This window comes from Quercus suber, unplaced genomic scaffold (genome assembly GCF_002906115.3).
Source record: "Quercus suber isolate HL8 unplaced genomic scaffold, Cork oak 2.0 scaffold_47, whole genome shotgun sequence".
NCBI classification, from domain to species: Eukaryota; Viridiplantae; Streptophyta; class Magnoliopsida; order Fagales; family Fagaceae; genus Quercus; species Quercus suber.
The window spans coordinates 1097855-1122074 of record NW_027069512.1 but is presented as its reverse complement, the minus strand read 5'-3'; the positions used below and the strand labels follow the sequence as shown (position 1 = coordinate 1122074).

The window sequence follows — 24220 nt, the reverse complement described above, 5'->3', positions numbered from 1 at the left end:
AAAAAAAAAAAAAAATGAGAATCCCAAACAGGGAAAGCCACCTAAATAGTAGTGTGTGTGTGTATAAGCTACGTTGTCGAAGAATTGAATGTCAAAAATCCAATGCAGTATCAAATATCATTTTTTATCTATTTTCTCAAGAGTTATGTACATATTGAAACAAGATTGCAAGATTCCAAAAGAATATATGCATTTTTTTTTTTTTTTAGAAACAAAAGAATAGTGCCTAAATGTGAAGTTTTGGTACAAATGAGTAGAAGAGAAAATAGAAGAGACAAGATGGGGATGATCAATTATATTTGTTTAGAGGGGATTTGAAACGGTAAGATGTCCTATTTGAGGGAATTTGAAAGGTAAGATGTCCCTCCATGTTGCAACAATGGAGTCATGAGATTCGAATCACTAAAAGTTACAAAATTTTTGGCTGAACTTCTCATGAAAAATAAAAAATAAAAAATAATTCCCCTAGATTCTAGAAATTTGAAAGGGAAGGGGAGGAGAGAGGTTCACACGCGCGCGCACGCACAGACACACACACACACACATATATATATATATTAAAAAGATCAATTTTTCACTTATATGATCAATTTATAACTTTTTTTATAAATAAATATAACAAAAGAATGGTACAATCGTCAAATTTTATGGTATTTTATCATTTAATCTCCTTCCAATTTTAATTTTCAAAATATCCAATTAAATGGTAACCATTTCTTTAGTTAATTTTTAAAGCATTCAAAAAAGGGAGTGAGTAAAAATGGCGAAATTGGGTGTTTCAACGTCACAAGATGTAATGATGTATCAGTTACTTAAAATTTCAGGTAACATTGAGATAAAGCTTTACCATACTGAGAGTTTATGGAAATTGGTAAGTTGTACCACAGTTTATTGTTCGGATTTGTACTATTTGAAATGGGAGTCTAACTCCTTTTGTACTTTGAAACTACCCTACAATGTTTTATTGGAGAAAATTGGCATTGCAGTAAAGGATAGACCAACTATGAACTGGCCAACAAGCCTAAAAATAGCTATAGGCTCTGCAAAAGGATTGGCACATCTGAATGAGGACTGTGAGTTTTCTTTATTTACCACATCGCAAGCCTTAAGAATATATATATATATATATATATATATATATAGTTAGACTCCTTTTTGAGCTAAATGTATCTTCAGGTCAGCCCAAGATCATACACCGTGACATCAAGGCAGCTAATATTCTTATTGATGATAACTTTGAAGCAAAGGTTGGGTTTTCATATGATTCTTGGTTTGAGTTTCAAAGATATCTATCTTTGATTGAGATAGTGAAATTTTAATACCCATTTGTTGTGTATGTAGTTAATAATAATGAAGCTTTTAAAAAAAAAAAATAGAAAAAAATAAATAAAAGAAACAATCGCATAGGAATTCAAAGATTTATGTGGTTTGGTTTATATGCTTACATTCAAGAGTGGTGTCAAATAGAATGTTTTATTTATAAGAAAATGAAGAGAATAAATAATGGTTCACTCTGGCAAAACTTAAAACTCCGAATACACTAAAAGAGCTCTTTCTCTTACCGTAACTAACACAACACAAGAAATCATAATTTTTTGTACAAACTATGCAAAAGACCAAAGTTTCCTTTTGACAAAGGGAGACCGGTGGGGGCCCTAATCAGAGTGTGTCTGCTCTGATACCACTTGATAGGCCACAAACTGAATGACCCCTTGTGATAAAACCAATTAATTAATTAGCCAAGTTTTTAATTAATCAATTTATCATGCAATTTTGTGGAAGCACAAACAAATCACCAAAAACTAGATATGCAGCGGAAATTAAATAACACGGTGATTTGTTTACGAATAGGGAAAAACCTCGCGGCAAAAACCCCGCCGGGTGATTTTCAGGTCACCACTCCCGAAACTCCACTATTATCAAATCAAGCGGTTACAAGTAAAGGAATCCCAAGTACCTTACCAACCTACAATTGAACCCTTACTCCAATACCCAATTGGACTTGATCTGTAGCGACAGTTCCCACCTTTGATGCACGGCTCCCAAGTACGTGACTAACCAATGCGCGGATCCCAGTACGCGACTTCAGAACACTAACTAAGGAAGAAAGGTTGGCTGCAAAGTTCTTCAGTTAATCCTTTATGATGAATAGCAGGAAGATGCTTGGTTACAAAACCCTATGGTGCAAACACACAGCAACTTCTTGAAGGAAGATGAACTAAGTCAAGAACTTCGTCTTTTGATCACAATTTGCTTGAACAGGGATTGCTCAATGATATTGCAACTTGTGTCACACTTGACGGCTCTTAAAACAATCCTTTTATATGTTTAGGGTTAGAAGAAAAGAAGGCCCAAAAACATATTCACGGATCCCAAGAAAATTAGATTGGAAATCTAAGTTTTTAAATCTCGACAGATAGCAGGTGTTGAGGTAACTGTTGAGCAGGTGTCGAGCTTTAATGAAATTGCACTTTAGCTTGCTTTTTCTTGGACAGACTTGATGACTTCAACACTTGACCTTGAAACCTTGTTTCTTGAAGTATTAGAAACACCTAGAACTACCCAATTACAAGTAGAGTGCGTTTTGTCAAAGGATTAGCCAATTTACATAAATAAGTGACATATGTTCTTAACAAGTGAAAACATATATGTCCTAACATTATAATTAAAATCAGAATCTAGGTTTGGAGAAATTATATAGTCTTTTGGTGGACCACGTCACTTAACCATCATTCCACTAAAAGACTTCCACTTGTTTAAAATTGCTCAGTCAGTAATTAGTTTCTATTTAAAAATAAATAAATAAATTCTAACTCAACAATTTTAAACAAGTGAGAGTTGTTTTAGTGGAATGGTACATTTGAATATGAAAAAAAAATCAGAAACAGTAGCTACATTTATTTATTTAATGAATAGAACCTAGCTATATATGTCAAAGAGGATGGCGAGAAAAGGACAGAGATAGTGGTTGTCTACTTTGCTCCACTATCTCACTCTTTCTCTCTCTTAAACTCAGCATTTCGATCCACAATCTAGCTTTTATTTTATGCTTTGTTGAACATGTTTTTGTTTGTTTGTTTTTAGTTTTGCTTTATTTTTGTTTTTCACAAAATAAAAAAAATTGAAAAATCAGAAAAATACAAAAACAGTGTATGTTTTGTATACTTTGGTACTTGTGTACCTTGGATGGCCATTGAAACAAAGTTTTCTAAATTTTATATCTTTTGTAGCTTAGATGAGCATCTCTATGCACAACTAAGCAAGTGAGCTTTGTAGCTCGTGTTTGTGATGAGTAAGTGATAGGCCAAAAATGTATTGACCCCTTGTGATTAATTAACCAATTAATTTAGCCAAGTATATTAATTAAGTCAATTAACATGCAAACACGTGGTAGCACAAACAAATCACCAAATAACTAGATATGCAGCAGAAATTAAATGACACAGTGATTTGTTTACGAATGGAGAAAACCTAACGGCAAAAACCCCACCGGGTGATTTTCAGGTCACCACTCTCGAAACTCCACTATTATCACAACAAGCGGTTACAAGTAAAGTAATCCCAAGTACCTTACCAACCTACAGTTGAACCCTTACCCCAATACTCAATTGGACTTGTTTTGTAGTGACAGTTCCCTCTTTTTGATGCACGGCTCCAAAGTACGCGATTAACCAATGCGCGGATACCAGTATGCAACTTCAACACCAATTGATAGAGAGGTTGGCTGCAAAGTTCTTTAGTTCATCCTACACGATGAAGATCAAGAAGATGCTTGGTCACAAAACCCAAAGGTGTACATACACAACAACTTCTTCAAGAAGAGATGAACTAGGGCAAGAACTTCGTCTCCGGTCACAATTTGCTTGAACAGAGTTTTCACAATGCTTGTGCAACTTGTGAACTGTTTGACGGCCCTTAAAACAATCCTTTTATATATCTTGGGTTAGAAGAAAAGAAGGTTCAAAGACATATTCACAGATCCCAAGAAATCAAATCAGAATTCTGAATTTCTTAAATCTCGACAGATAGGAGGTGCCAAGATGCTGTCGAGCAGGTGTCGAGCGTACGGGCTTGAGATAGCATTCTTTAAGCTCGATAGATGCAGCTGTCGAGTTTTAGTGAATTTGCATTATCAGCTTGTTTTTCTTGGACAGACTTGATGACTTCAACACTTGATCTTGAAACCTTATTTCTTGAAGTATTAAAAATACTTAGAACTACCCAATTACAAGTAAAATGCGTTTTGTCAAAGGATTAGCCAATTACATAAAAGAATGACATATGTTCTTAATGAGTGAATCACATATGTCCTAACAATAAGATTAAGTCATCTTTTGTACTTAACACTCATATCACTCTTTTTGATAGGTAGGACTAGAAAATCTTAAGAGAAAGACATAAATAACCATCTCACCACTTTTGCCCACCGATCATGAAATGACATCTGTATGCTTTGGCATAGCAAAAGTGCAACGTCAAAAGTTTAACATGATTGGGTATTTCTTTTCTCTCTCTTATATGCCCATGCATGATATGCTTAAAAGAAATATATGCAAAAAATTAAATAAATAAATCAAATAAAAAAGAATCAAAATGCTTTAAATATGATTGCAAGCGTGTTTTTTAGGAGATGCGTGAGTTATAGGATGTACCTCAAAGGTGATAGTCCCCATCAAGCAGTTATGATTGTGTGTGAGTTAAATTGATTTTCTCACATCTCAAACTGTCATAACATGTAGGCATGTGCAATCTTGCAATATTTTCACACACAACACGCAAATTCTTTTCTACTTTTGATACATGTGCAGATACAATGTGATTTGGCCATCACAAGGAATACATGTGTTAATGTATGATCACTAAATTGTCTTCACTTGTTTTTGACTATAAAATTAGTTAGATTTGTTTAGTGTGTGTGTGTATGTGTTTTGGATTTAAATGTTTTGGATCCAATAAAAATAAAATTATGTCTCTATAACTATTAGACCAATTATTTTTTTTAAGAGTATCAATGGACTAATTCAAATATTTGGGTGGACCAACTTTTATTTTTGTAGGCTAAATTTTGAACGCATTAAAACAATTATATATATATATATACACATATATTAAGGAAAATTATAAATTTTGGGGGGGCCTATGGCCCCCCACCCTTGTATATAACTCCGCCACATGGCACTGCCATGAAGTGTAGTTCTGAAGTGCTAAAAGGAAATGATGGCTTGGATACTGCATTTCCTTTGAAACTTTTTAGGCTAGTTGTTTCTAAATACCTTGAAATAATCTTATATTAACCAAATGCAGTTACATGGCTCCGGAGTATGCTAATAGTGGAAAGCTCACGGATAAGGCAGATGTCTTCTCTTTTGGGGTTGTACTTTTGGAGTTGATTACTGGATGCCAACCTTACGATAAAAACTCAATCCTACCCTAATGATAGCCTGGTTGAATGGGTGTGTATACCATTTCATAAGTACTACTTCTTAATAGTTCACCGTATCTGTGGAGTAATCTGATCATCTCAGGATATGCATACCTTTTTTTTGGATGTTGAAATACAATTAAAGAACAATAATTTTCTTTTGGACTTAGAATCTTTGATGGTGTATGTGAATACTAGGACTTACTATTTTGTGTACGTAACTTAACAGTGTATATGGTTCTTAAAAGAACCGATGGAGGAAAAGAAAATGGATACCTACTAAAAATAGTTGGATAGTAATTGGTTGAGTTTGATTGTCTTTTATATAATAATTCTAAGTGTACGTATGTAACATATCGCATGTAATTTAAGCTCTTTTATAACTTCTGTCTTTCTCCTCTGGCAATATGAAGTATTCATAATATATTGCAAAGCTTGAGTAACAATGTAACATGGAAAGTTAACGTACGTTTAATGTTATAGAATTTTAGGGAAGGCCTTTGCTCAGGCAAGCTTTGAAACATGGCTGATCCGAGGTTGCATAATAATTATATCTCTACTGAAATGGCTCGAATGGTTGCATGTGCTGCTGCTTGCATCGCCCATTCTAGGCCAAGAATGAGCCAGGTAATTCTGTCAATTTTATTATTGAAATAACTGGTTCTCTTTGTCTAATCTATCAAATCCAAAATTACAGATAAACCTCCTTTGCCCTTTCTGTGTTTGTGAATTGTAAAGCATACTGTCTTGTTTATCACCTTTTTTTTTTTTTGTCTGCATGTGATTGTTTTGTAAAATATATGAAATATAGGTTTGGTTTCAATATAGTGCGAAGTTTTAGTAGGTTATTAGCCTTTTAAGATTCAAGATCCCCAGTTTATTTATGAAATTTAAATTTTCCAATTTGACTATTCAAAAGCTAAAATCCAATGTCTTGCTCATGGGCTGCATTGTAAATTGATAGCCGTGTAAAACGGGGTGCAAACACAGTGGCCCACACTCTATCTCGATATGCTAGGAATGTTCCTGGGCGATTTTTTTGGAGGAACTCACCTCCGCTAGCTTTGAAAGCTTTGTACTATGATTAACGAAAAAAAAAAAAAAAAAGCTTTGTACTATGATTCTTTATCGCTTCAATGAATGAAAGTTTATTCCGATTTTCAAAAAAATATATAAAAAGCTAAAATGATTTTGAAACTGTTAGAAATTAAGACTATTCTTTGTGATTGCATATATCCCTACAATCATCTTTATGATAGTATATAACCCTACAACCATTCTTGGTAAGCAAATTGTTCATGTTAGTATATAGTTTAGTTTAGTCTAGCCTATCGGGCTTAGCCCAGTATACTACACTTATAGTACGCTCATATTACTTGTACTTCACATATACTTAGCTTATATGAGGCCCTCTATTATACAGTATTATTTACACAGAATATACAGACTCTTTAGTCTTTCTCTCTCTCACTTTATATTCTTAACATGGTATCAAAGTCAATGCTTTGACTTTCTGGCACCTGTGGTCTTCCCTGGCGTCTTTCTACTGCCCTTGCCTTCGTTCAGCACCCACTGTCAAAAGTAAGTTACCACCGTCAGACCCACAGCACCAAAAACTCTCGGACTCAGTCCTTCTATTCATCACCCTACCAACCTGTAGATTGATAGATCGCACAATTTCGAGAAAAACCCAACTAGAATAAACTCCATCCAGCATCACATGCACTCCCACGTGCCACTTGAAGGTCTAGTCTCGCAGTAACACGTGCCCTCATGTCACCACCCTTCTTCACGTGCTAACGTCACTGACACGCACTCCACATGCCATTCACTATCGTGCTGCCATGTTAGCCATAGTGATGTCAAAAACCATTGACTCTGACCACCGCTTGTTGACTTTGACCACGGCCATTGATTGCCGCCGTTCACCAAGGTCAAAATTTTTCAACAGGGCCTATTTTTCTCAAGTTTTCACGTAGATTCCGATTTTGGGTTCCGTTTCTTTTTTTTTAAGGTCCCTAAATCCCTCTTTTTGGTCATTTTCTTCATTATGGCTCAAGAAAACGAAAGAGACATTATAAGTCCTATCACTGTTATCCTAGATGGTCCTACTACCTATCATGCATGATCTCAAAATATGACTGCCTTTCTCACGCAAAGTTTGGAGGTATGTAATTGGTTCAATTCCCAAGCCAAGGCCAAACCCTAAGTCCAATGCTACAACTGATGTTGATGCCTCCAAGACTACTATTACAGAGGATGATTTTGAAGCACACCTAGAGGAATGGGAAAGTATTCAGAGTAAGATCTTGTCTTGATTTATCAATACCTCTGTACCTTCCATTCATAGTCTTCTTCCTTGTCTTGGTACTGCTACGACTGCTTGGATATTTCTGTCTAATCACTACAATTGCACTAATGATTTAAGCCTAGAGTTTCACATTGAATCAAAGTTTATCAAATGCGCCAAGAGACAGATCAGTCTATTTCTGATTATTATTCTCAGACTTCTTCTATGTGGAACAACTTTCTACTACAGATCCTCCATTATGGTATCCTAAGGACATTGAGCTCTTTGCCAAATATTGGGATCGTCATTGATTTATGTATTTCATAATCAGTTTATGTGAGAATTTTGAGCCCACTAGAGCTTCTCTACTTAGCCGGTCTCCTACTCCTTCTCTTGATGCTGCAGTCAAGGAGCTCATCCCCTATGAGAATCATCGGCCTACTTATCACATGTCATCCTCTGACCATATGTTGGCTACACCCTCTCTTTCCCCACAACCTTTCATTGCTACTATCACAACTCCTCCACGATTCTCCTCTAGGCGTCCCTTCTCTCAATCTTCGAAAGGTACTCGTTGGAAGTTTTGCCGTGCCAAGGGCCATGATATCTCTGTTTGTTGCAAACTACAAAAATTCATGCAAAAGCAAAATAAAGCTCTTCCTCCTCAGCAACTGCTGTGTGTCCCTTAGATCTACCGGTTCCTATTGGTCCATCCTTGACTTCCTCACTTACTACAACTGATATCGAGGCAGTAGTTCAATAGGTTTTATCTCAAACTTTCACTGCCCTTTCTGTCACTTAAAGTAACCATTCTTAGTTTTTTGATACTGCATGTTGTAACCATATGACCCCTGATGAATCACAATTCTCTGATAAGGCACCCTTAGCACATCCTTTCTCTATTTACACTGCTGATGAAACTCCTATGCCTGTTAGTCATAAAGGAACAATCTCAACTCCTAGTTTATCCCTTAGTGACACTTTTCATATTCCAAAATTGTCCCTCAATTTGCATTCTATTGGGCAACTTCGTGAATTAGGAGTAGATATTTTATTTACTAATCATGGTTTCGATATGCCGGATCCCTGGACGGGTCAAGTGCTTGGGACAGGCCGTAAGGTTGGACATATGTTTGAGGTTCACGACTTAAAGATTCCTTCACAAGTTGATTCTGTTGTTACTACTATTGCCACCCTCTCACTTGATTTATGGCATGCTCGTCTTGGTCATACATCTTTATCTCGTCTTCAGTTGTTAGCTTCTTAAGGTCATTTGGGTTCAATTCAGTTTCCAAAATTTGATTGTACTTCCTGTCATTTTAGCAAACAAACAAAATTTCCCTTTAATAGTAGTGACTCTTTTTCTTCTGCACCTTTTGATCTTATACATTCTGATATTTGGGGTCCCGCACCGGTTCCCACTGAGGGGGGATCACAATATTTTGTCATATTTGTGGATGATTTTTCTCGATATACTTGGATTTATCTACTTCACCATAGGTCTGAACTTGTGTCCATTTACCAAACATTTCATAAAATGATTGAAACACAATTCAATTGCACCATTAAGATCTTTCGGTCAGATAATACTCAAGAATATAATGATAAATCTTTCTTGTCCTTTTTAGATAGCAAAGGTACTCTCCTTCACCGGTCTTGTCCTTGCACCTCTCAACAAAATGGTCGTGCAGAATGAAAAAACCATCACATTTTTGATGTTGTCTGCACCCTTTTCATTTTTGCCTCTATTCCTGAGGGCTTTTGGAGTGAGGCAGCACTTACTGCTCTTTACACCATTAATTGTGTTCCATCACCGACCACACACAACAAATCACCCTTTGAGCTCAGTAATATTAAATTTATTCAACTATGTGTTGGCTTTATTTCATGCCAAATTTGCTTGTAATTGAGCATTTAGAAACCCTGTATTTAGGTGAGAATAATGTAAGAGTTGTGTATGAGAAAGTGTGAAGATTTGCTCAAGAGTGTGCAACAAGAAGGTGACTCGCGACTGGAATTCGCGACTAACTCGTGAGTGGTGACTCGCCAAAATGAAGCACACGTGTGAAGCATACAAGAAAATGACAAGTCAAGATAGCTAGATCACTATAGAACAAAAAATGCAGTCTGGCCTAGTCTGGTAATTGGCGACTAGAACCCGCAACTCATCCCAGTCGCGAGTGACTCACTAATGCACCTCATTTTGTTGCAAAGTGACTTTTCACATTCCATCTCATACCCTACTATGAATACCCTTATACCCACGAAACGTAAAGAGCTTCCAAAGACAATTTTGAGAGAGAAACCCTAGAGAAAAATAAGATTGATTCATCCACAATCTTATACTCTTGATTCTCCAAATTCCTCTACTCTCATCATCTCCATTGTCATACCCATGAGAGGATCATAAGCCAAATCCTTACCTCACCAAATTCAGAATAGTGAGAAGGTTCTTGGTGTTTAAGAAGCAGTTCAAGAGAGAACCAATTCATTTTTATTAATGCAATGGGCTAATTGTGGGATCCAATAAGCTAGAGAAGACACGGTTTAGCGTAACCTTGTTGGAACAAGAAGCTTAGAGAGCGTACGTGCATTGGATAGATTAGGCTTGGAGAGTCTATTACTATTTGTGTATCCCAACTAATTTTCTAGTGGATTAAATACCGCTTGGAGGGCAGCAGAGAGGTTTTTTGCCGAGTTCTTCGGTTTCCTCTTCAATAACATGTGCTACTGTTATCTTGTGATTGCATCTCTCTTTCCCTTACTCTTAACTTTTAATTTTTGCTGGTTATGATTAATTAATGGCTTAGAGTAGTTTTCTAATTTAGGTATTACTTATATTTCATATTCTGCACATATATTGTTTGGATATAAGCTTGTACTGAATTTTTTTTTTTTGGGGGGTCTAAACATTCGCAAGTGTTTTATACACTAAGTAAGTTTTCAAGCTCCATTATAGTCAAACCCCTGACTACTCATCTCTTCGGGTTTTTGGTTGTGCTAGTTTTGTCTCTCTTCCTCCTCATGAATGAACAAAGCTCCAGCCTCGTGCTTCTCTCCGTTGCTTCCTTGGCTATGGTGTATCTCAAAAGGGATTTCACTACTATAACCCCATCACTCATCACCTTCGTGTCTCATGTCATGTTGAGTTCTGGGAACATCGTCCTTTCACGAGTTTTCAGCAGTTTCCTGTGTCCTCTTCCTCAGAGACTCCCATTTTTACTGATCTTTTCCTCCCTCTTTACCCTGAATTTATGGAGGATTCTTCAACATCGATTGCCTCTCCAGACGACTCATCTCCAATTTTGTCCCCAACACATGACCTACCTATCTTAGATCCTGTGGCACCACCATCCCCTAAGCCTCTTGTTGGTCCTGACCTTCATCGTTCTACTAGGGTAAGCATTCCTCCTCCTTATCTCACTGATTATCACTGCTCTTTTTTCTCTTGCCAACCTCTATAAGCCTTACACCTATTGTGAGGCCCATACTAACTCTCCTTGGCAACAAGCTATATCCGAAGAACTAGATGCCCATCACAAAAATCACACTTCGGATATGGTTGATTTGCCTTATGGTCAATCTGTAGTAGGTTGTAGGTGGGTTTACAAGATCAAGACAAAGGCTGATGGATCTGTTGAATGATACAAGGCTCGCCTCATTGCCAAAGACTTTACTCAGGAATATCGCATTAACTATGAGGAAACTTTTGTTCTTGTTGCTCACCTTACATCTGTCAGATGTCTCATTGCTATGGCTACTGTTCGCCATTGGCCTCTTTATCAAATGGATGTGAAGAATGTTTTTCTCAATGGAGACCTCCAAGAAGAAGTGTACATGCAACCACCCCTTGGCTATACTCACTAAGGCCGTCAGGTTTGTCGCTTTCGTGATGCTCTTCATAGCCTCAAGCAGGTTCTTCAGGTTTGATTTGAAAAGTTTAGCTCAGTTTTTGCTCACAGTGTTTCACTTCGAGTCCTCATAACATTACTCTCTTCATTGGAAGATCCTCTGCTGGTATCACTCTTATTCTTCTTTATGTTGATGACATGATTATTACTGGAGATGATTTTGTAGGTATCCACTGTCTTTAGCACTTCTTTAGTCAGCATTTTGAGATGAAAGATTTGGGCACTCTCAGCTATTTTCTTAGGCTTGAGGTTACCTCATCCTTTGATGGATACTATCTTTCCCAAGCTAAATATGCTTCTCACCTTCTCTCCAAGGCCAATATCATAGACAACAAAATTGTTTCCACTTCCTTGGAATACAATGCCAAGCTCACACCCTTGGATGGTGAACCTATATCAAATGCTACTCATTATCGTCAGCTGGTTGGTAGTCTAATCTATCTCACTGTCACTCACCTGGATATTTCACATGTCGTGAATATGGTTAGTAAGTTTATGGATGCCCCTCATTCTGTCCATTATGCTACTGTCCTTCGAATTCTCCGATATGTCAAGGGCACACTTTATCATGGTCTTCACTACTCCTCTCAATCTTCTCTCGAGCTTCATCCTTCAGATGCAGATTGGGCAAGTGATCCGACAGATCGATGCTCCATCACAGGTTTTTGTTTCTTGTTAGGTACTTCCTTTGTCTCATGGCGTATCAAGAAACAAGATGTGGCTTCCCGTCCCAATGCTGAGGCTGAGGCTGAGTATCGTGCTCTTGCTGACACCACCTACGAGCTTGTCTGGCTTTGATGGCTCTTGTCTGACATGGGTGGTCCACAACCCACTACCACTCCTCTTTATTGTGATAATCGTAGTGCTATCTACATTTTTCATAACGATGTCTTCCATGAACGCACCAAGCACATTGAAATCGATTACCACATCAATCGTCAACATCTCAATAAAGGCAATCTCAAGTTATTCACCATCTCCTCTACCAACCAACCTGCTAATATCTTCACCAAAACTCACCCGCCTAATCATGATTTAATATCCAAACTCCAGTTGGATTCCTCTTTCCCACCTCGAGTTTGAGGGGGGGGTGTTAGTATACAACTTAGTTTAGTCTAGCCCATTGGGCTTGGCTTAGTATACTATACTTGTAGTACATTCATATTACTAGTACTTCACACATACTTAGCCTATATAAAGCCCTCTATTGTACAATGTTATTTGCACAGAATATATTGACTATTCAACCTTTCTCTCTCTCACTTTATATTCTTAATAGTTCAAGCTTTGGAAGGTAATCTTTCTTTAGATGATCTATGTTAGGACATATGTGGAACTTGTTAGAACATATGTTATTGCAAATTGGCTAATCTTTTGACAAAACGCACTTTACTTGTAAATGGGTAGATCTTAGATGAGTTTAGTACTTCAAGGAACAAGAGTTCAAGTCTAATATTGAAGCCATACAAATTTGTCCAAGAAACAAGTGAAGAAGTGTTATTCATTAAAGCTCGACAGATAGCTCAACAGATAATATCTATTGAGGTTTAATGCCAAATTCTAGATAGCTCTCGACAGAAGCTGTATCTATCAAGAATTACGAAATTCAAATTTTCAGATTTATTTTTCATGCATATCCAAGCTATTTGTGTAGGGTTTCTGATCTCACAACCCTAGACATATATAAGGATTATTTTAAGGGTCGTTTCACTTGATGCAATGGTTGTTTCAATTGTTGTTGCACTCATATTATGACCGGAGACAAAATTGTCCTAGTTCATCATCTTCCTTGTAAAGGTTGTTGCACCTTTTCGCCAAGGGTTTTGTAACCAAAGAGCTTCAGGATCTTTATCGTCTAGATGAACTAAAGAACTTTGCAGCCAATATCTTTCTCAAGTTGGTGTGTTAGTCATGTACTTAGATCTGTGCATCGATTGGTTAGTCACATACTGGGAGCCTTGTATTGAAAGGAGAGATTTTCACTACATTACAAGTCCAATTGTGTATTGGAGTAATGGTTCAACTATAGGTTGGTATTAGGTACTGGGATTCCTTTTACTTGTAATCGCTTGTTTTAATAATAGTGGATTCTTGGGAGTGGTGAACTTAAATTCATCTGGTGGGATTTTGCCTCGGTAGTTTTTCCCATTCGTAAACAAATCACCCGTATCAAATTTATTTTCTGTTGCATTTAGTTATTTGGTGATTTGTTTGTGCTACCATGCATATTGCATGTAACTGAATCTAATTAATTCACTTGGCAAATTAATTAATTAATTTACCAAAGGGGTCAATACATTCTTGGCCTATCAATCTAAATGAGGAAATCTCACTTGATACAACTGAGCATTTGGTTCTACTAGGCAACATAGATTATAGTTCCAATCTATCAAAAAATGCAACAAATCTAGCAGCGAGTTAGTTGCTTTACACCAATCTGTCTCAAGTAGTGAATATTGTAGCATTTTCATATCAAATAATTAAAATAAATAAATATTAGTCACTTAAAAGTAAAGACGTGAGAGTTAATATAAAAAATAATGAGTTAGTCATATGTGTAATTCCACATTAATAAAGAGAGAGAGGCTCATTTATTATTTATAAGTGTGGTGATTAATAAGTTGAAATGTATTGAAGTAGATATTAAGTTAGATACGTGCGCAGGAAAAGATAATTTATGATACATATACTGGTGAGGATGTCAATTTTTGGACACACATAAAGGAATAAAAACCTACGATATGATACAAGAGCTGATTTTTTGACATCATTTATGTCTTCTTCTTTTTTTTTTCCTTTTTCTTTTTTGCTAAAAAATCCTTAGATTGTACATTAAGAGAAGAAATGTTCAGCTGCATTCAAACACTTACGAAGAGCCTCTTACCTTGGTATAAAATGGACTAAATTTTATTAATAACTCAATCTTTCTTCTACTAATATTTTACTAATTAGCCTTTCATTTAGGTAGTTAAATATGATTATTAGCAACATGATGTGTTATACCATGTTGTATATACTAGAGTGGATGCAGAAGAGGAAGTATAGAATAGGAACACCGAGAACACGAGGGTTACGTGGTTCAGCCTTGTTGGCCTACATCCACGGAGGAATCCCTTAAGGGCTACATCTTTATTGTATAAGAATGCAGTACAATAACCTGTGTTACAATGAACCCTAATATGAGTATATATAGGCAACTAAACCCTAGACTACTAGTACAAGTAGGAGTGAGCTTAGGCCTATTACATTGGGCTAATATGTTTAATATATCTCTACCATCCTCCCTCAAACTCAAGGCGGAATCTTGATGAAGGTTTGAGGTTGGATAAGCATGAGAAGATCACTTGGAGATGCCATAAAGAATGCCTTTGAAGAAACCACAATAAAGAATGTGCCAATTGACCAATTTCGAAGTTTCAAATGAAGAAACGGAGTCCAAAATTGGAATCTACACGAAAAACTGAGCAAGATAGTCTTTTTCAGAAATTTTAACTTTTGGTCAATGGTCAACGCAAAAAGTCAGAGTCAACTGGTCTAGGGTCAAAGTCAATGGATACTAGTCCGGGTCGGTTCCGGGTTTTTGAGTCAAGTCACGGATCAGGCAGCAGAGCTGCTGATGTCATCCTATGACATGTCACTGACGTGGACTAGGGCTGATATGGACATGCTTGCGTGGCTGCTAACGTGGGGTTATGACGTCATCTGATGACGTCAGCAGCAGTCTTCAGGCACGTGTGGCACATGCGAGTATTCCACCGGTGCGTGCTGGATCTCCAGAAGGCGCGTGCAAGTGCGTGCGAGGGAGATTAATGCTCGGACTTCGGTGGTTTGGCAGATCGGCGAGCTACGAGGTCAGCATGGCAGCGCGTGTTGCCAGACGAGGATCTGCTCTTGAGGAATCCGAGGCAGCACATAGAGAACTACGCCAAAATAGCGGCAATGCGTGAAGGCACGTGAGGTGTTTTAGGGAGACCAGTTTCTTGGGTTTTAATCGCAAGAGGCCATGGAGCACGTCTGTATGGTTGGTTTCATCAAGTGAAGCCTCAATTTGCACAAATCTGATATTGATGTCACAGGTATGCTTAAGTTTGTGGATCTTGGACTCAGCACTGAGCCACGGTGGCTGCGAGATGCCATGGAGTCTAAATCCAGCAGATAAGTATGTGTGACTTATGGTGGTGGTGTGCAAGTGATATTCATCTTTGCTTGCTAGAGATGTTTTGTTTGATGCCAAAAACAAAGTTTGGCTCTAATAACATGTTAAAATAACATTATTAGCAACCACGATGTGTTATACCATGTTGTGTATGCTAGAATGAATGCGGAAGGGGAAGCATAGAATAGGAACATCGAGAACACGAGGGTTACATGGTTCAGCCTTGACGGCCTACATCCACGAAGGAATCCCTTAAGGGCTACATCTTTATTGTATAAGAGTGTAGTACAATAACCTGTGTTACAATGAACCTTAATATGAGTATATATAGGCAACTAAACCTAGACTACTAGTACAAGTAGAAGTGAGCTTGGGCCTATTACATTGGGCTAATATGTTTAATATATCTCTAACATAGGTAATAACTCTTTAATTATTAGCTTACAAGCACTGAGTCACTGACTTTTCACTTGTATTTAAATAATTTCTAGAATGAAGCAAAGCAGTCTAAATTTTCACACTATGAAATAAGAAAAACGCTCCCGTAGTCAAGACGACCCTACAACTTGATGTTAATAAAGTTGACTGATCTTTTTTTGTTTAATATAGTAGTGTCTTGGTGTTAAAGTTGTGGCTTTTGTTGTAGTACTAGTAGTATTAATTAGTTTTTAGCGTTTATTTATTTATTTATTTATTTTTTTTCTCCGTAGTTTCTTTTTAAGGTTTTGTTAATGGTTGCATTTAGAGCATTTATTAATAAATTATTATATGAAATTTTTATACTACTTTTATGAAATACAAAAAATTGTCAAAAAATTAGTTGTTTTTCTATTCATTTTCAACAAAATTTTCCAAAAGTATTTCCTAAGGGAATGTCCCAGAGCATACATGAACAAAGTCCTTTTTATTATTGGTTTCTTTTTGTAATGTATAGAAATTCATTTTCTATTTAATCGAGAGGTCCCAAGAGCACAAATTAAGAATTAATAAATGTTCAACTATGAGTTTTTTTTTTTTTTTTTTTTTGAGAAACCAATCTGTGAGTAGACTGGGACTTTTATTAAACCAAATGAAAACAAAGGAGCTAGTGAACATCAAACAATGTAAGGGGAATAATGTTCCCAGAAACATCATCTACCCAAATCTTAAAATCTAACCCAACTCAAGCTTTCTTAGCAAAAGCATCCGCAACGTTATTACAATTTCTTGACACTTGACAGAATTTATGAAACCGCAACTGCGAAGCTAAGTGAAGGATGTCATCCACAATGTGACCATATATGATAAGTGAAAATTATGAGTCTCCATAGCTAACGGAGTCTACAACTTAGGCTGACGGTATTGATTGAGGTACATGACTGAAGACCCCATAGCTGACGAATAGTGATGTGACGGGTCCAAGATGGAAGGTACCCTGCTCCAAGGGGTTAATTCCATCTTAGGGCTGACGCCGATATGGCCGAAGGGTAAAAGATAAGCTAACGATCCTGAAGCTAATGGTTAAAATAATGTCTTTCTCTTGGCCACCACGCATGAGTATATAAGGAAATGACTTGTATCCCACGCTGAGTGTTAATGTCCTACAAGGAAAGGATTCCGCAATCTACGCTCATAAGGACTCCTATAAGGAAAAAACTTCTACTCCGAGGAAGAGAGCTCAACCCTCTACTACTATAAAAGCCCCAATACCCTCACAAATTGAGGTACGCATAATTAACCCCTCTCTAGCACTCTAGAGTTGTAACAAGTTCTAACTTGACCTTTGGAGGGTATTTGGCCGGCACCACACCGGTGCTCTCTATGAGGTCTTCTCTATTTTATTGTGCAGGTGTCGTTTCGAGTCAGTAAACATTGTGTGACTCACTGGTGACACTTTCGGCATCATCAGTTGGCGCCATCTGTGGGAAACAACAGGACGTTTTGTAAGCCATAGCAAACGCTTTCCAGACAAAAGAGTTGCATAGTGATGACTCGCTCGATGGCAACAACGAACAACGTTCAAGGAGATGAAACTCGAGCAGCAGCTCTCGAGAGGCAGGTGCAGACCTTGGCCGCCGCCGTAGAGCGCCTTACCAAGCAGAACCACGATCTGGACGAACAGTTACACCAGAAAAATGTAGGTCATGGCACTCAAGAGCAGGACCAAGAAGGAACCAATGCCGATAGAAGAGAACGAGAAAGACAGAAGGGCAGTAACGCTCCGAGTCGACCGGAGCGTCAAAATTTGAGCGTGCCATCCCTCATGGATGCAACTCAACCACATATTGCCACGGAGATACTGGCAATAAAGGAACAAATGGAGGTCATGATGAATGCCCTCAAAGGATGGGTATCCAGTGACCTTGACGATCTGGTAAATCGCACTGACTCGCCGTTCACTGCAGCTGTCAATTCCTTCCCCCTACCACATAAATTTCGCATGCCACATATAGACAGTTACGACGGAGTGAACGACCCTCTGGATCACATAGAGACCTTCAAGACCTTAATGCATCTTCAAGGGGTAGCAGACAAAATCATGTGTAGGGCCTTCCTTACAATGCTAAAGGGCCCCGCAAGAATATGGTTCAGCCGACTAACGCCAAACTCCATCAGCACTTTCAAGGAGCTAAACGCCTAGTTCACTACACACTTTATTGGGGGACACAGGTATAAGAAGTCCACGGCATGCTTAATGAGTATCAAGTAACGAGAGAACGAGACGCTAAGATCCTACATAACGCGCTTCAATAAGGAAGCACTATCGATCGACGAAGCCGACGACAAAATACTTGTGGCAGCCTTCACAAATGGGTTGCATAAGGGTAAGTTTTTGTTCTCACTATACAAAAACGACCCCAAGACAATGTCGGAAGTACTCTACAGGGCCACCAAGTACATGAATGCTGAAGATGCGTTGCAAGCTCAGGAGGAAAAGCCAAGAAAAAGGGAGAGGCAAAAGGATGCACGATAAGACCAAGGGCGGAAGAAGCCAAGGGCAGGAGACCGAAGGGATGAAAGGCGTCCTAAGCCCCCGGGAAGGAGGTTCACAAGCTTCACCCCATTGACCACACTGATAGATCAAGTACTAATGCAAATCAAGGACGAAGGGGCTCTAACCTTTCCAAGAAAGTTGAAGGGGGATCCTAGCAAGCAATCTAGAGACAAATATTGCCGCTTCCACCGCAACCATGGACATGACACAGCTGACTGCTATGACTTGAAATAGCAGATTAAAGCCCTCATTAGACAAGGGAAGTTGCAGAAGTTCGTCAGTAAGGAAAGAGCAGACCCGCCTCCTCAGGAGCAAGCCCCTTGACGAGACAACGAACGACCAAGGTAACCATTGGGAGACATAAGGATGATTATAGAGGGAACGGCCGCCAACAACCTATCAAATAGGGCTCGTAAGACTTACATCAGAGCAGTCCAGAATGTCTAACTCACAGGCACCGTCCCAAAGGTGCTGTGAGTCGACAACCCTTTTATTGGATTCTTGGAAGAAGATGCTCGATGTCTCCACCATCTGCATGACGATGCACTGGTCGTTAGCTTTCACGTAGAAGACTATAACGTGCACCGGGTCTTGGTCGACAACGAAAGCTCTGCAGATATTCTCTATTACCCAACATTCCAACAGATGCGGATCAGCAGAGAGCGACTAGTTCCAACCAACGCCCCACTAGTCGGGTTCGGCGGAACAAAAGTGTACCCCCTAGGCGTGATCACGTTACCAGCCACTATTGGAGATTATCCTCAACAAACCACTAGGAATGTCACGTTCCTTGTAGTTGATTGCTCTTCTGCCTACAATGCCATCATAGGGCGACCTACCCTTAACTCCTCGACGGCTGTAACCTCGACCTATCACCTAATGATCAAGTTCCCCACTGCATACGGAGTAGGGGAATTGCGAGGGGACCAAGTGGCCGCGCGGGAATGCTATATTGCAATGCTGGAAATGGATGATCATTTGTAAACCATGAGCATATAAGAGCAATGGACAGGGGCAGAACTTGTAGAGAAGCTTGAGGAAATACCCCTTGACAACTCTTGGCCGGACAGGACCACAAGAATCGGTACTCTCGCCAGCTCGATGGTTCGCTCAGAACTCATCACATTCCTTAAGGAAAATCGGGACATGTTCGCCTGGAGCCCGAAGACATGCCAGGAATAGACCCTTCGGTCATAGTGCATAGGCTGAATGTGTCACCTTCTTTTCCACCCATTCGACAAAAGAAGCGGGTGTTCACCCCGGAACGAGATCAGGCCATAGCCGAAGAAGTCTGCAAACTACAGGAGGCAAACTTTGTTAGGGAAGTTTACTACCCCGACTAGCTAGCGACCGTTGTAATGGTTAAGAAAGCCAGCGGGAAGTGAAGGATGTGCGTGGACTTCACCAACCTGAACAAAGCATGCCCCAAAGACAGCTACCTCCTCCCAAGGGTTGACATTCTAGTAGACTCTACAGCTCAACACCAGCTGTTAAGTTTTGTGGACGCTTTCTTTGGTTATAACCAGATCAAGATGCACGAAGCCGACCAAGAGAAAACTTCGTTCGTTACTAGTCAAGGCCTCTTCTATTATAAAGTAATGCCATTCGGCCTAAAATATGTGGGCGCGACGTATCAGAGGCTCATGAACAAGATGTTCGCGCAACAGATTGGGAGAAATGTCCAAGTCTACGTTGATGATATGTTGGTAAAAAGCCAAAGGGAGGAAGACCACTTGGAAGACCTAAAGGAAACATTCGACACTCTTCGCTCCTATAACATGAAGCTTAATCCAGAAAAGTGTGCCTTCGAAGTGATAGCGGGGAAATTCCTAGGATTCATGGTGTCGCAGAAAGGCATCGAAGCAAACCCGAACAAGATCCGGGCCATAATGGAGATGGCACCCCCAAAAAATGTAAAGGAGGTGCAAAGCCTTAACGGCCAAGTAGCGGCACTAAACAGATTCGTATCAAGGGCAACGAACAAATGCTTACCCTTCTTTCGCACGCTGAAGAAATCCTTTAAATGGATTGCCGAGTGCCAGCAAGCATTTGAAGAGTTAAAAGCTTATCTCTCTTCCCCATCGTTACTAAGTCCCTCGCAAGCTGGTGAGGAACTTTTTCTCTATCTAGCCGTTTCCCCTGCTGCTGTCAGCGCCGCCCTGATCAGAGAGGAAGAAGGAGTGCAAAAGCCCGTTTACTATGCTAGTCGAGCATTTCGTGGTGCCGAAGAAAGATACTCACCCATGGAGAAACTCGCCTTTGCGCTGATTACGGCAGCATGCAAACTTAAGCCGTATTTTCAAGCCCATACGGTGATCGTCTTAACCGACAAGCCCTTACGGCGGGCAATGAGCAACCCTAAAGCTGCCGGCCGGTTAGCCTTATGGGCCTTAGAATTGAGCGAGTTTGATATCCAGTATCGCCCACGAACCACCATTAAAGGGCAGATTGTCGCAGATTTTATAGCAGAGTTCACAAATGGCGAAGACAGGGGGGCAGAGGAATCTTCGCAGTGGAGCATACATGTAGGTGGATCATCCAACAGATAGGTTGGGGGAGCCAATGTAGTGCTACTAACACCTGAAGGAGACACGATTGAGTGCATGGCCCGCTTTGATTTCCCTGCCACGAACAATGAAGCAGAGTACGAGGCTTTAATAGCAGGGCTCGACCTCGCCAAAGCTGCAGGAGCCGCGAACATGGTCATTTACTGCGACTCTCAGGTCGTCACCAACCAGGTAAGTGGGGACTATGAGTGTCGAGGCGAGAGAATGAAAAGGTATCTGGACCAAGCAAGGGAAAGGATAGACAAGCCGAAGGCCAAAATCATACAAATCCTTAGGGGAGATAATGAGCAAGCCAACCGCTTAGCCAAAGCGGTCTCAACCGAACATATGACCACCCTGGGTAATGTACTCTCTTTTGTTCAACTTTCATCGCTAATAGACTCCATAGATATACAAGAGATAGGCTCCGAAAGCAATTGGACGACACCGATAATCTCCTACTTGAAAAATGGAGCGTTACCGGACAAAAAGGAGGCCGCTAGAAAGCTAAAGGTCCAAGCAGCGAGATTTGTTCTGATAAGAGATGTCCTGTACAAAAGGGGTTTCTCTCGACCATTCCTGAGATGCTTAAGTCCTGAGGAAGCGGACTACGTCATGAGGGAGGTGCACAAAGGAATCTGCGGAAACCATTCAAGGTCCAGGTCATTTGTGCATAAACTAGTGCGAATGGGGTATTTTTGGCCAACTATACAGAAGGATGCCAAGGCTTATGTAAAAAGCTGTGGCAAGTGCCAAAGGTTCAGCAATGTTATCAGACAACCACCCGAAGAACTTACCCCAATGACGGCACTATGGCCGTTCGCTCAATGGGGGTTAGACATTATGAGGCTATTCCCGATGGCAATACGACAGCTGAAGTTTCTGGTAGTAGGTATCGACTATTTTACAAAGTGGGTGGAGGCTGAAGCCTTGGCCACCATTACGGAGAAGAACATACGGAGTTTCGTCTGGTGATGTATCATATGCAGGTTTGGCATTCCTAGAGTCTTAGTCTTGGACAACGGGAAACAATTCGACAACAACTCCTTTCAGGACTTCTGCTCGCAATTGGGGGTACGGAACCACTACTCCTTTCCTGCCCACCCTCAAGCCAACGAACAGGTCGAAGTCACGAACCGATCCTTGCTGAAGATTATCAAGACTCGGCTCGAGGGGGCAAAGGGTATATGGGCAGAAGAGTTGCTAAGCATACTTTGGGCCTACAGGACTACGACAAGGACACCAACAGGAGAGACACCATTCCGACTAACATACGGGAGCAAAGCAGTCATCCTTGCCAAAGTCATACTCACAAGCTACAGGGTGCACAACCATAACGAAAGGAAAAACGATGAGGCCATACGTCTACAGCTTGATCTAGTGGACGAAGTAAGTATAGCAACAGAGCAAAGGCTCGCACGGTACCAGAACCGCATAGCCAAGCACTACAACTCTTGGGTTAGACATAGACACTTCCAAGTTGGAGATCTTGTCCTAAGGAAAGTCATGGGTGTATCAAGAGACCCGACCCAAGGAAAACTCAGCCCAAACTGGGAAGGACCTTACCGAGTCACGGCGTGGCTGAGGAAGGGCATATACCATCTGGAGATGCTAGACAGACAGGAGTTGCCACATCCTTGGAATGCTGAGCACTTGTGAAAATACTACCAGTAGAGATGACAACGTGAAGGACAACACCCCCCTTTCATAGTTTACCACAGCGAATTTCAGTTATACTCCTCAGATTTATCATTTACTTTAGTTTTTGCTACAATAAGTCCCAAAGGGCAGATTTGTTTTTTATTTTGGTTTTTGCTACAATAAGCCCAAGGGGCAGATCTTTTGCTTTGGTTTTCTTTTTTCGAAACTACTTTTTATATAAATGCATAGCAATAAGAGGAGTTTATTCAGAACAACTAAAGTCTCTACTTACAAATTGGCCAAGTCCACAAAGCGGAAGAACTTATAAGGCTAACGGTCTAAATGAAAGACTTACAAATTAGCCTAGTCCAAAAAATGGACGAACCTATAAGGCTGACGGTCTAATAAGAGACTAACAAGTTGGCCAAGTACAAAGTGGACGAATTTATAAGGCTGACGATCTAAATAAAAGACTGAAAAATTGGCCAAGTCCACAACGCGGACGAACTTATAAGGCTGACGGTCTAAATGAAAGACTTACAAATTGGCCTAATCCACAAAATGGACGAACCTATAAGGTTGATGGTCTAATAAAAGACTGACAAGTTGGCCAAGTCCACAAAGTGGACGAACTTATAAGGCTGACGGTCTAAATAAAAGACTGACAAATTGGCCAAGTCCATAAAGCGGACAAACTTATAAGGCTGACGGTCTAATAAAGGACAAACAAGTTAGTCCAGAGGGGACGAATCTAAAAGGCTGACGGGTTAATAAAAAGACTGACGTATTGGCCAAATTAACAAAACAGACGAGGCAATAAGACTGACGTCAAGAGATAAATAGCACAAAATTCTAAAGTTAAAAAAATAGACAACCCTCAGTTCGCAACAATGGATAGTTGTAAGTCCTCCAAACTGGCGAGCCAACCCTAAGAGGGTAAGCCAGAAAGGTAAAAAGTCCACATGACAGACCCATCAAAAGAGACGGGCTTATTCAAGTCACAGTCTCAGCAAGGTGGTTCCGCTAGGACCATGATATGGACAAAGTCGTAAGACTAACGGCCCGTATGACAGACTCCTCAGGATTAACGGACTCAGCAAAGCGACGGTCTCAAAACAAAGGAATTTTAGCAAGGGGTAAGTCCAGTGCAAGAAGCCGACGGACGTAACAAACCCTTAAAACAAAAGAAGCCCTACATTAACATGGGCAACTTCAAAAGTGAAGGAGCAGCTAAAAATCTCATAGTGGGGGCAACGACTTTATTAAGCTGACGGCGTCTT

The 24220-nt window shown here is 39.8% G+C and overlaps 2 protein-coding genes across 2 annotated transcripts; both read left to right on the top strand.

The window, feature by feature from the left end:
- Positions 1-760: 760 nt before the first annotated feature.
- LOC112018419 (proline-rich receptor-like protein kinase PERK15) lies at positions 761-5434 on the top strand. The gene is made up of 3 exons (XM_024050945.2): positions 761-1073; positions 1177-1270; positions 5305-5434. The coding sequence occupies exons 1-3, from the start codon at positions 761-763 to the stop codon at positions 5432-5434; spliced, it is 537 nt and encodes a 178-aa protein (XP_023906713.2).
- A 6396-nt stretch (positions 5435-11830) lies between these two features.
- Positions 11831-12421, top strand: LOC112037086 (uncharacterized mitochondrial protein AtMg00810-like). The gene has a single exon (XM_024069904.2). The coding sequence runs from the start codon at positions 11831-11833 to the stop codon at positions 12419-12421; it is 591 nt and encodes a 196-aa protein (XP_023925672.2).
- Positions 12422-24220: the final 11799 nt, after the last annotated feature.

What these genes read in the sequence shown, in the direction of transcription:
- LOC112037086 (XM_024069904.2), top strand. Translation starts at nt 11,831, where the DNA reads ATGAAAGATTTGGGCACTCTCAGCTATTTTCTTAGGCTTGAGGTTACC.
- LOC112018419 (XM_024050945.2), top strand. Translation starts at nt 761, where the DNA reads ATGGCGAAATTGGGTGTTTCAACGTCACAAGATGTAATGATGTATCAG. An exon ending in GGCACATCTGAATGAGGACT is followed by an intron (nt 1,074 to 1,176) that starts GTGAGTTTTCTT and finishes ATGTATCTTCAG; the next exon opens with GTCAGCCCAAGATCATACAC. An exon ending in GGGTTTTCATATGATTCTTG is followed by an intron (nt 1,271 to 5,304) that starts GTTTGAGTTTCA and finishes AACCAAATGCAG; the next exon opens with TTACATGGCTCCGGAGTATG.